This window comes from Ursus americanus, chromosome 30 (genome assembly GCF_024610735.1).
Source record: "Ursus americanus isolate L20-20 chromosome 30, mUrsAme1.1.p, whole genome shotgun sequence".
Lineage (NCBI taxonomy): Eukaryota > Metazoa > Chordata > Mammalia > Carnivora > Ursidae > Ursus > Ursus americanus.
The window spans coordinates 30,721,712-30,734,667 of NC_142156.1; the positions used below are offsets into that span (position 1 = coordinate 30,721,712).

The 12,956-nt window shown below is 42.8% G+C and overlaps 1 protein-coding gene across 1 annotated transcript in view; it reads right to left on the bottom strand.

The window, feature by feature from the left end:
• Nucleotides 1-5,206, bottom strand: part of MAPK1 (mitogen-activated protein kinase 1) — a 102,854-nt gene extending 97,648 nt beyond the window's left edge. The window contains exon 1 of the mRNA XM_045802532.2: nucleotides 4,865-5,206. Coding sequence (XP_045658488.1) covers nucleotides 4,865-4,983 — 119 coding nt within the window. The 5' untranslated portion in view covers nucleotides 4,984-5,206. The remainder of the gene's footprint in view (nucleotides 1-4,864) is intronic.
• Nucleotides 5,207-12,956: the final 7,750 nt, after the last annotated feature.

Sequence of the window (12,956 nt, forward strand, 5' to 3'; positions counted from 1 at the left end):
TTTCAGCTCAGGTCATGATTTTGGGGTCCTGAGATTGAGCCCCATGTTGGGCTACAGGCTCAGCGTGAAGTCTGCTTGGGATTCTCTCTCCCTCTGCCCCTCCCACTCGTGCTTGCGTTCACTCGTTCTCTAAAATAAATGAAAAAAATCTTTAAAAAATTAAAAAAAAAAAAAACAAGGCTAAAATGTGATACAAGCAAAAGCAGACAACAGGTATTTCCTGTTATTGAAAGCATATACTTTCTCAACTTTGATCTTGGTCGAGTATCATTTAGGAACCAGACAAACAGGGATGCACTATCACTTACTAGCTGTGTGTCCTTGGGCAAGTTAACTAATCTCTCTGTCTCAAGTTTCCTTACTTTTGTACAAAGTAACCATGTATGAAGTGTGGTTATGAGGATTAACTGATGCATATAAAACAAACAAGTGTTGACTAAATGGTAGTTCTACTAGTCTGCCATAATCAAAAAGCCGTAGTAAGACAGGATATTGTACCATTCGGAAGGTGATCACACTGAAATTTTGCTTGGAACCAACTTTTTTTAGGAGAGTTTAAAATCAACAAGTCCAATAGCTTGTCTTCCAGTTGCATTGTTTGTCCTCAATAGTATTCAGAGTCAATCCCTTATGACCACAATCTTCTTGGCTCCTTTGACCATCTGCACTCCTGGATGTCTGGTCTCTCTAGCCACACTTCCTCTGTCCTTTTCTGTAACTTGCCCTCTGTTGACTAGACCTAAAGTCAGACATTCCTTTGGCTCAGTTCTCACATTCCCCCCCCCCATATCTCATCCACTCTTAAACTACCGCTATTTCAATTAGTATCTCTATGGAGATGACCCTATGACCTCTCAATCACATTCAGAAAGTGTTTCAAATGCAACCTACTCAAAATACTTATCTTAGTTAATAAATGATCAAGCATACACAGCTTCAATTTCTCCTCTCATGCATTTTTTTTCCTGATTCTTCTATGTCTCACCAGTCCTCAGGCTCTCATTCCTTTGTCTATCTCTTAGAAATATTTGTCAAGGTGGGGGGAGTGGGTGGGGGGGTGCCTGGGTGTCACAGTAGGGTAAGCGTCTGCCTTCAGCTCAGGTCATGACCCCGGAGTCCTGGAATCGGGTCCCACATTGGGCTCCTTCCTCAACAGAAGTCTGCTTCTCCCTCTGCTCCTCCCCCTGATTGGGCTCTCTCACTCAAATAAATAAATGAAATCTTAAAAAAAAAAAAAAAAATCTGTCAAGGGGGCAACTGGGTGGCACAGTCAGTTAAGCACCCGACTCTTGGTTTCAGCTCAGGTCATGATCTCAGGGTCATGAGACTGAAACCTGAGTTGGACTCGCACTCAGCAGGGAGTCTGCTTAAGACTCTCCCTCCCTCTCCCTCTGTCTCCCCCCCTTGTGCACACTCGTGCTCACTCTCTCCCCCTCTCTCTAAAATAAGTAAATAAATCTTAAAAAAATTTTTTTGGTTTGCCTCTGTGGTCTTCCTGTTCTACCTCAGTAGTTCTTAACCTTTCTGGGACAATGGACCCCTTTGAAAGTCTACTAAATGTATGGACTGTTCACTAAAAAGATGAATATACATCCGCTTGCAATTTCACCTAATCACTCACCTCAGATAAGAATCTGCGCTCATCCATGTGAGACTACCACTTTCATAAATTTTCATCTCCAGATTCTACTTCCCTCTTCTAAATTTCAAGATGCCTTCTGGATACAGCCTAAATGGCCTACAGTCATCACAACTTAGTAAGTCTCAACTCACTATTTCTCCCTAATAAACCTGCTTTGTCCATAGTATTTCTTCTCTGATAATAGCAACACCATCCTCTCAGGCTCCCAAACTAGAAGCCTTGGAATTAACAAATATACCCATGTCCAAACTCAAAAATCCTTGTCTCAGATATCCCTCTTAAATCCAAATCCCACCTCATTAAGACTCTTACCCTTTTAGATCTCATCATCCTTTGCTTCTTCCCATACTTGCCATAATTCAGTCATTCTACCATTCTTCTGATAAAGAGCCCAGGTGGATTTTGTTTTTAAAAGATTTGATTTTTAAGTAACTTCTACACCCAAGGTGGGCTCAAACTTACAACCCTGAGATAAAGAGTCACATGCTCCAATGACTGAGCCATCCAGGCACTGCATGAATTTTTTTTTTAAGTAGGCTCCACGCTGGGCAGCCCAGCATGGAGCCCAGTTCAGGGCTTGAACTCAGGACACTGAGATCAAGACCTGAGCTGAAATCAAGAGCTGGACAATTAACCAACTGAGCCACTTAGGCGCCCCCATGGATTCTACCTTAGTAAGATCTCTCAACATCCCTGTCTGTTACCTTCTGATACCTCTGTATCACTTCACCTCTAGACAGTTACAATAGCTTAACGGTAACATCACAGTTTTTTCTCTATCACTTCCACCAGTGTTGATCTACCCCACAAAAATCTCAGAATTGACCATATGACTGCCTGTTTTCAAAATCATCGATGCTCCTTCATTGCATAAATATAGACTCAAACTCAGTTTTGCCTTTAGAGTCCTCTACAATTTGCTACCTACTTTTCCAGGATTAGATTCCACAGTTCAAACTGTGATTTGAGCCTGTTATCCATCAAAATCATACTCACTCTTAAAAGACCCAACTTAAACTCCACTCTTCATCTTTATACCCTCCATATAATGATTAGGAAACGGCTCTGCACAAAAAAGGCAAAATTCATAATTGCCTGAAAATCCTCAAATCTGTCTGGAAGCATTACATTTTTAAAAATATCACTAAATATTAACATTTCATTCAAGAAGCCCTCCATAAACCAGCATTTTTAAGCAACATTAAATACTAATAATGTACAACGTAGATTACATTCTTACTAAAATGAAGATTAAAACTATAATCTGGACCAAGGATTCTACTTCCAATTATACTTGTATTTGGATTTTAGGAAAGGAAAATTACCGTAAAAGTACTCGGCATCTCCCTCAATAGAGACTTGGAAGGTCAAATACGTATACAGCAATGATAGAAATAGTTACCCAGCTAAATTATCTTCAGACTAGTAAGAATTGCATTAGAGGGGAAAAGAAAAAAAAACTCTTTCAATTAAAGTACCCAAAACCTAAAGATTTTTTCAGTCCATATTTTAGATGTTAAATTTTTAAAGAGAGTCGAAGAATGTTATGGACAATTCTGAACCTCTCATGACACACGTTTACTGGCATACTTACCAGCAGGTGCAATAGCAATCAGATGCATGACAGAGAAGTGATGCTGTGGGCAGTATTTTCCAGGGCCTTATTTCTTTTAGACCTGACCTAATTTAATTCCTCTTTTGGCTCCTAAACCTCTGAGTTCACACGAATTTTCACAGTTGCATATGTGAAGCATTTTGCTCAAGAGAATGAAAATAGTCAAGATTCAATGTCTTTTTTAAATTTAATTAGTCTTTCTATCTAAGATACTTGTTAAAACATGCCCTTTATGGCATTTCTATAATCACAATCATTCAAATTTGAATACATTTCTAAAACAGACTTGCTTACAACAGTAAAATATCCCTAACTCTAAAGCTATTAATAACACTATTTAAAGACAGCAGGGTATAATAGAAAGAGCTGCAGCACTTGAGATAGGATCTCAGTCTACAATCTCAAGTCTGTCTCTTTAGTTGTATGACCTGAAGAATTTGCTTCACCTCGAAATACTTTCTCCCCTGAAAGAGGGATAGCACCACCTTTCCTCCTTCGAGGTGGCTGTTCAAATAAAATGAGATAATGTATCTAGTACAGTACCTGCCACCAAGTGTTCAATAAGTATTAGTCTGCCTCCTTCACTCAACGCAAGACACACTCACAAGAAATAGGTGTAAGGGAGTCTGCACTTCCCTAAGTCCTCATCAGCACAAAACAGTACAGCTAATTCTAATAAAAAGAACCAGGAACGTTTCTGAGGGATATGGATCAAGGTAAGAGAGGGCGCATGTAATTCTGCAAGAACTCCATTAAGGCAGTTGCATATATATCGACCACTAAAACATTAACAGGAAAAGTCCGCAACAATTGTGCTAAAACGTCTGAACACATTTACGACGGTAAGAGAGCTCAGTCGGAGTAAAGAAAAAAAGTGAAATTAGGCCCAACTCCAAACGTCTCTAACAAATAAATAGAGCCGTGCGGGCTTATCCTTCCAGAAACATAAACAGTATGGGTATTAAAATCCATGTTAAAACTTCAAGATTAAAATATTTCACAACTAACAGTGATGCTACTAACGCTTTTTATAGAAAGCCTGCGCAGGAGAGCACCGTTAGCACCACTGAAAATATTTCATGGAAGCAGTTCGCGGAATACAGGCAAGGGGAGGAAGGTAATTATTTCGGCCTTCTGCACACATGCCGAGGCGAAGCGCTTTTAAGACCGCGGCCAACGCCACCATCGACAAGCTTCTGAAGGAATTCCCGGCTCTACAATCGGATGTCAAAAAGAAGGCGACGATTCTAGCAAACCGGGGAGGGGGGGGCGGTTAGGGCAGGGGACCCCTTCCGTTCCCTTCCCGGGGGTCCTGGCACTAAAATCTGCGCTGCGCCTGAATCTGGGGGTCCCCGGGTACTGGCCTCCGCCCCTTATGCCCCTCCCGGCGGCAAGCAAAGGCCGGCCCGCGAAACGCCGCGAGCAACACCCAAACCTCGACCGGCCCCCGGCGCACCGACCACGGTGAAACCAAGGGCTGGGGTCGCGGCGGCCCGGGAGGCCGGGGCGCGGACGAGGCCGCGGCTGCGTCCGCCGCGTCCCCGGGCGGTGGGGTGGGGTGGGATAGGCGGGCGTGGCCGGGCCTGCGGGCGGGCGCGGACACTCACCACACCATGCCGTAGGCGCCCTCGCCGATGTACGAGAGGTTGGTGTAGCGCGGCCCCACGTCGAACACCTGCCCGCGGACCATCTCCGGGCCCGCGCCCGCCGCCGCCGCCGCCGCCATGTTGGCTGCCGGGCCGCCGCCGCCGCCTCCGCCGCGAAGGGCTCGACGCTCCGCGGCCGCCGCTCGGCCCACGCCGCGCCTCCCGGAGGGACCGCGCCGCTGCAAGTGCAGCTGCCGACGCCGACCGGGAAGGAGCAAGGAGAGTACCGCTTAGGACTGCTGGAGAGGTTACGGCCACTCGGACCGACTGCCTGCCTGACTGACGGGCGGGCCGGCGGGCGGAGGGAGGGGCGCGCGCCGAGGAGGGCGCCGGGGCGGAGTGAAGAAGCGTGCACGCGGATTGGCTCTCCGCCGTCTGGGGGCAGGGCTGCGCGGGCCGGCGGAAGCAGCGAGGTCGGGGCGGAGCATTGCGGCGGCAGCAGAGTCACCGCCCTGCTTGGTCACGTGCGTTCGCGGGGGAGTTGGCGCGGGAGGCGGCTCTCGAGACACAGAAGGACACCGAGGCGTCGGGACGGGAGTTATAAGACGGAGCCTGAGGAGACTGTCGGGGCAGGGAAAGCCCCGGAGCGGGGTACTGACTGAACCAGGGAACGACCTGGGACAGCGCGTGAGGGACGCCGACACGCCACACACCGGCCGCAGGCCTGCAGTAGGCCTCCCCGACTCCATGGCCCACACACAAACTTAGAGGCCTCGAGACAAGGACAGAAACCGAAAGGCGTGACTGAGACCGCGAAAGATATTTGCATACTGAGAAAGTGTGAAACACAGAGGTTGAGACTAAAGCGAGAGACTCAGGATCCACTCATCAGACACGTTCGTTCCTCCAGTGTTTGTCGAGCATCTACAGTGATCCTGGGCATCCACATTCTACAGTGAGGAGATAGGTAGCTAAGAAAGGAAGAAAGGGAGGGACGGAGGGAGGGAGGTAAAAAAATACTCAAATTGTGATAAGTACTGTGAAGACATGTAAAGCAGAGTAAGGGGTTAGGGGGTAGTGGAGAAAGACCTGGAGATTCAGAGACCGAGACCCAGCTGGGTACAGATGGACAGAATCTTAGGACATACCAAAACATGAATGCAAAGGTGGAAACACCAAAACCAGAACATTAAGATCTAGAGAAAATGAGACAAACAGACTGGGGGCCTGAAGTACTCACAAACACCAGAGGTTGAAAAATAAAAATCAAGCCTAAAGCAGGTGAATACCAAGAATAGCTAAGACAATGAGACAGAAATGTTACAGCCACTGCTGCTGAGCATTTCCCAGGACATCTTTGGAGGGGGAATAAGGATATAAGATCCTACATCTCAATTGTCCAGCACTGTGATCTTGAAAGCCCCCAACTCTGGACTTCTAGATGTCAGCAAAGTTCAGTTAGTCAATCTCAAAGGTGAATAGGCAAATTATTTAAAAACCTGGTAGGAAAAATATAGGTGGCACGTGGAATAAGAAAGTGCTAGAGCCAAAAATTACTCCTTTGAAATACATTTAGTCCACTAAGCAGGACCCAATCTTAGAATACACCTAATCTTCATTCTTTTTTTATTTTTATTTTTTAAAGATTTTATTTATTTTTGAGAGAGAGTACACAAGCATAAGCAGGGGGAGCGGTAGAGGGAGAAGCAGGCTCCCTGCTGAGCAGGGAGTCCATGCAGGACTGCATCCCAGGACCTTGGGATCATGGCCTGAGCCAAAGGCAGACGCTTAACAGACTGAGCCACCAAGGCACCCCTATTCTTGATTATAAGACAACATTGCAACTTTTAAAGAAAGGCCAAGATAAATGGAGAGTACTATGAAATTAAAACCACAATAACCAAAGTAAAATTCAATAGTTAATGCAGTAAAAAGCAGATTTGACAATGCAGAAGAGCAAATCAGCAATAAAGAAGATAAACATAAGAAATACTCAAAGTGGTGGAATTCTTTGAGAAAAAAATGAGTAGGAGAACATCATGAAGACTCAAGCTATAGGAATTCCTCAAAAGAAGACAGAGCAAATCAATTACAGACAATAATTTAAATTATAATGAAATTGTCCTTAGGTCTGAAAAGATCTGAGTGCAGGTAGAAATTTGAGTAAATTCACTGGAATCTAGAAAAATTAATAAGCAGAAACCAACTTCAGGACATAATCTGGAAAATTTCTTAGACTTCAGGGATAGAGAACAAACACTAAATAGTATCCAATAAGAAAAAAACCCATATATTTATTTTAAAAATTTGTTCTTTTCAGATTATTCCTTTGTAATAATCAAATGCAAAAGGAAAATGTAACAAGACTGACAGCACTCTGAGGTGGTAGGTTGTAACCTTCCTTGGATGGTTTCATTCTCTCCAATCCTGAATTCCTCCCAGGTTTTCAACCATTGCTGAGATCTCATTCCTGAACTCCAGGCCAGCTTGTTTACCTGAACAGCTTTACGTGACATCTCCACAGGTGCTTCAACTGCACATATCCAACCTGCCCATGGTTAGCTGCAGTTCTGCACGCAGAGTGCCAGAGAGTTTCAATCTTGGCTGCTCCACTTACTACCTATATGACCTTGACCTCGTTTCCTCACTCTTAAAATGAAGATCACAATAGTACCTACCTCATAAGTTTTTTGTACGGGATAAATAAGACAGCAGAGGTAAAGAACCTGGCACATAGCAAATACTCAATAAATGTTATCTTTTATTATTATCTACCCCACCCAAACCTGTTCCTCATCTTGTATCTGTGGATAGCATCACCACCCAGATACACAAACTGGAAATTTGAGGGTGATCCTGAACAACTCATTTTCCCTCGTTGCCAGCTCTCCCCTCAGCCAACCAATCACAAACTCCTGTAAATTCGGTTTCTTTAATATTTCTGAAATCCTGGGGCTGGCTCAGTTGGTGGAGCATGCGACTCTTGATCTCGGGGTTGTAAGTTCAGGCCCCACATTGGGTATAGAGGTTACTTAAAAATAAAATCTTTAAAAATAATAATAGTAATAGTAATAATAATAATATAATATTTCTGAAATCCTTGCTACTCAAAGTATGGTGTCCAGACCAGCAGCATCAGCATTATGTAGGAGTTTGTTGGGAATGTGGCATCTCAGGCCCTACCCCAGAACTACTGAATCAGGCTCTGTATTTTAACAAGATCCCCAGGTGGTTTGTGTGCATATTAAACTTTGAAAAGCACTATTTTTTATTAAGGCATAAGTGACATATATTACATTAGTTTCAGGTGTACAACATAATGATTCAATATGTGTAAATATTGTGAAATGATCACCATAAGTCTAGTTAACTGCAAACATCACACATGGTTACAGACTTTGGAAAAGCACTGTTTTAAACATACCCACTTCATCCCCCTTGCCATTTTGCTACTTAAAGCCTGCTGCATCAGCTCTCTCACCTAGAGTACCACAATAACCTTAGTCCTGCTTTCAGTGTTGCCCATCTCCAATTGCTTCTCTTTGTACAAAATCGATCTTTCCATAACAAACTTGACCGTGTCTCTTTCCTTCCCCATTACACTCAGAGTGAGGCCTTTGCCCACCACCCCCTCCACCCCAGCTCTGCTTAATCTGCCCTCTTTACCTTCCATGTTTCAGCCAGATTGGAATACTCTCCGTTCTCTCTTGTCTTTCATTCTTACCACATACCTATCTCTCTTCCTGTGACATGTTCTCTCTTCAGTCTTCCAGCATTTGTGGATGTTTTAAAGCCACCACACTATCATGTCATGATGCATCTGACCACTAATTTTCTCCAGAGAACTTCCCTTGGTTCCATGGGTGCTAAGAACCTTATGATTAGAGTTTGGCTTCACTTGTGGTTTTCAACAGGGAAAGTTCACTAACCCAGGGACAGCCCTGTTCAGGTCCTTTGGCAATTACTGTTTATTCTAAGATGGGAATTAGATATACATCAGTCTTTGCCGAGTCAGGTTAACATGAGCCAGGCCCAGAGGAAACAACCATTAGCTACGCTGACAGCAATAAATATTTGGAAGCACAAAGCTGAGAACTAGGTTCTGGAACACTGTGAGGCCATATGAAATCATTACCTAAGCACAAAACCCTGCTTAGAGGGGAGCCTGCGTGGCTCAGTCAGTTAAGCATATGCCTTCAGCTCAGGTCATGATCCCAGAGTTCTGGGATCAAGCCCCACATCGGGCTTCCGGCTCAGTGGGGAGCCTGCTTCTCCCTCTCACTCTGCCACTCCCCCTGCTTGTGGTCTCTCATGCTCTCTTTCTGTCAAATAAATAAATAAATAAATAAATAAATAAATAAATAAATATATAAAATCTTTAAAAAAACACCCCAAACCCTGCTTAGATGGGCAGCTGACCACCTGGATGTCTTCTGTGTTGTCTCTCTAGAGTGGTGACAGTTCACAGTTCTGTAGAATCTTAGAAAACAATGGATGTCTGTTATTTTTGCTTGCCCAGCATCAACTTCTCCTTCTGGAAGCAACAACCCAATTTTTCTTTGGTGAACTGTCCCTTCTATACTCTTCTGTGGTTTGGAGGGCTGACCCCGCCCCCAGATCAAGTGTAGGCACGTGACCCAGGGCTCCCCAAACAGAGTCACAGACATTGGTTCAAAGGATGGGCATGTGACCTAATCCATGCCAATGACTCTTGGCTCAGACTTTTACAGAAACAATTGGAAAAAGAGTGCTCCCTTTCTGCTGGGGTTCTAGGGCAGTGAGTATGAGTTGGAGCAAAACATTACACGATGTGAAAAATGCCCTCTGAGAATGAAGGCAAGATAGGGAAAGCAGAGTCCAGAACTGGAGACAATTTCCTGATGACACATATTGAAGCCATATTCAACTGAATCTGGACTTCACAGGTTCATGAGCCAATATATTCTCTTTTTTTACTGTAGTCAGTTTGAAGTAGGTTTCTGTCACTTGAAACCACAAGAGTTTCTGACTAATACACTACCCAATTAACTCCCTTTTCTGCAAAAATTGCTCAGAATTGTATAATAAGCCACTGAGACATGAATCAGAAACTCATGAATGATGAAATGAGGGGAAAGAACTGGCAATAAGCCTTGAAACTAGCTAAAGATAGAGAGATAACTGAATAAAAACACCACTCAGTAGAGACTGTTTGATGCTGATAAGTTGAAATAATTTTTGTTGCTATGGTAACAAACAAAATGCAAAAGAAAAAAACTGAGTAAGAGGATTTTGTAAAAATTGGATTTTTAACCTCAGATTAATGCAGTGACAACCAGAAAGGAGGAAAGAAGGTAGAAAAAGCAAGGCATTAGGTCTTTGTTTTACCTACAATGAAGATAAAAGTTATTTTAAAAATAGTATCATTTCATATATTTTTTTCATTGTAAGAAGCTTTATGTCTATTTTATAAATTATTATAACAGATAAAAGGGAAAATGTAATTCATGCAGCAAAAATCAAGAGCCTTTACCAAGCAGTGTACCAGACACTTTTGTCACATTGTAAATGGAAAAGAAATAGCAAGGAATCATAAAAAATGACATCAAGGCAAGGGAAAGAAAAGCAAAATTAAAATTGGAACTACACCAAAGTAAAAAGCTTTTGCACAGCAAAGGAAACCACCAACAATGACAAAAAGGCAACCTACTGAATGGGGGAAGATATTTACAAATGATATATCCAGTCATGGGTTAATATCCAAAATATAAAAAGAACTTAACCAACTCAACACCAAAAAAATAAATAATCTTATTTAAAAATGGTCAGAGGACCTGAATAGACGTTTTTCCAAAGAAGACATACAGATGGCCAACAGACACATGAAACGATGCTCAACATCACTCATCATCTGGGGCATGCAAATCAAAACTACAACGAGATGATTACCTTACACCTGTCAGAATGACTAAAATAAAAAACACAAGAAACAACAAGTGTTGGCAAGGATGTAGAGAAAAAGAAAACCGTGCATTGCTGGTAGAAATGCAAATTGGTGCAGCTGTGGTGGAAAACAGTATAAGTATAAAGGTTCCTCAAAAAATTAAAAAGAGGGGTGCCTGGCTGGCTCAGTTCATAGAGCATGTGACTTTTGATCTCGGGGTTGTAGGTTCAAGCCCCAAGTTGGGTGTAGAGATTACTTAAAAATAAAGTCTCTAAAATAAAAAAGAGGATTATCATATGATCCAGTAATTCCCAATTTATCCAAAGAAAATGAAAACACTAATTTGAAAAGGTACATGTACTCCTATGTTTATTGCAGCATTATTAACAATGGCTAAGATGTGGAACCCAAGTGTCTTCCATAGATGAATGGATAAAGATCTGGTATATATACAATGGAATATTACTTCAGCCATAAAAAAGAATGAAATCTTGTAATTTGCAACAACATGGATGGATCTAGAAGGTATAAAGCTAAGTGAAATAAGTCAGTCAGAGAAAGACAAATACCATATGATTTCACTCATATATGGAATTTAAGAACCAGAACAAATGAATGAACAAAGAAAAAAAGACAAAAAAAATACTCTTTTTTTATTTGTAAAGATTTTATTTATTTATTTGAGAGAGAGAGAGAGTGAGAACACAAGAGGGGGGAAAAGCAGAGGGAGAGCGTAAGAAGCAGACTTTCTGGTGAGTGGAAAGCCTGACACAGGGCTCGATCCCAGAACCCTGGGATCATGACCTGAGCTGAAGGCAGACTCTTAACGACTGAGCCACCCAGGCGCCCCCCAAAATTTTTTTTTATTTTTTTATTTTTTTATTTTTTTTTAAAGATTTTATTTATTTATTTGACAGAGATAGAGACAGCCAGCGAGAGAGGGAACACAAGCAGGGGGAGTGGGAGAGGAAGAAGCAGGCTCATAGCGGAGGAGCCTGATGTGGGGCTCGATCCCAGAACGCCGGGATCACGCCCTGAGCCGAAGGCAGGCACTTAACCGCTGTGCCACCCAGGCGCCCCCAAAAAATTTTTTTAAATCACTGAAGACAGAGTTTCACCACAGAATGAAGAGAAAAAAAAAAAAACCACATCAAAACACCAGAATATTAGATGATGGAAATTAGACTAGGTGTAACAAATAAGGCAAATGTAAATAAATATGAAAAATGTAAATAGCTAGTCAAGCAGAGAAAGACAATTATCATATGATTTCTCTCATCTATGGAACATAAGAACTAGGATGATCGGTAGGGGAAGAAAGGGATAAAGAAAGGGGGGTAATCAGAAGGGGGAATGAAGCATGAGAGACTATGGACTATGAGAAACAAACTGAGGGCTTCAGAGGGGAGGGGGTGGGGGAATGGGATAGACTGGTGATGGGTAGTAAGGAGGGCACGTATTGCATGGTGCACTGGGTGTTATACGCAACTAATGAATCATCGGACTTTACATCGAAAACCGGGGATGTACTGTATGGTGACTAACATAATATAATAAAAAATCATTAAAAAATGTAAATAGCTAAAGTTCTTATATAAAAATAGGAAAATCTCAGATTGGATCAAAAGACAAACTCTGAATATGTACTGTTGTTAAAAAAAGTGCTAAAAAATACATATAGTAAAGAAAGGCATTGGGCACCTGGGTGGATCAGTCGGTTAAGCATCCGACTCTTGATCTCAGCTCAAGTCTTGATCTCAGGGTTGTGAGTTCAAGCCCCTCATTGGGCTCCATGCTGGATGTGGAGCCTACTTTTTTTTTTTTTAAAGATTTTATTTATTTATTTGACAGAGAGAGAGACAGTAAGAGAGGGAACACAAGCAAGGGGAGTGTGAGAGGGAGAAGCAGGCTTCCTGCCGAGCAGGGAGCCCGATGCGGGGCTCGATCCCAGGGCCCCAGGATCAGGACCTAAGCCTAAGGCAGAGGCTTCACGGTTGAGCCACCCAGGCGCCCCTGGATGTGCAGCCTACTTAAAAACAAATACAATACGATACAATACCATACAATGGTATTATGAAACTAAATGTACCAAAAATCATAGCAACATTAAACAGGAAACAATAATCTTTAGAAATACAAGTAGGGGCGCCTGGGTGGCTCAGCCATTAAGCGTCTGCCTTCGGCCCAGGT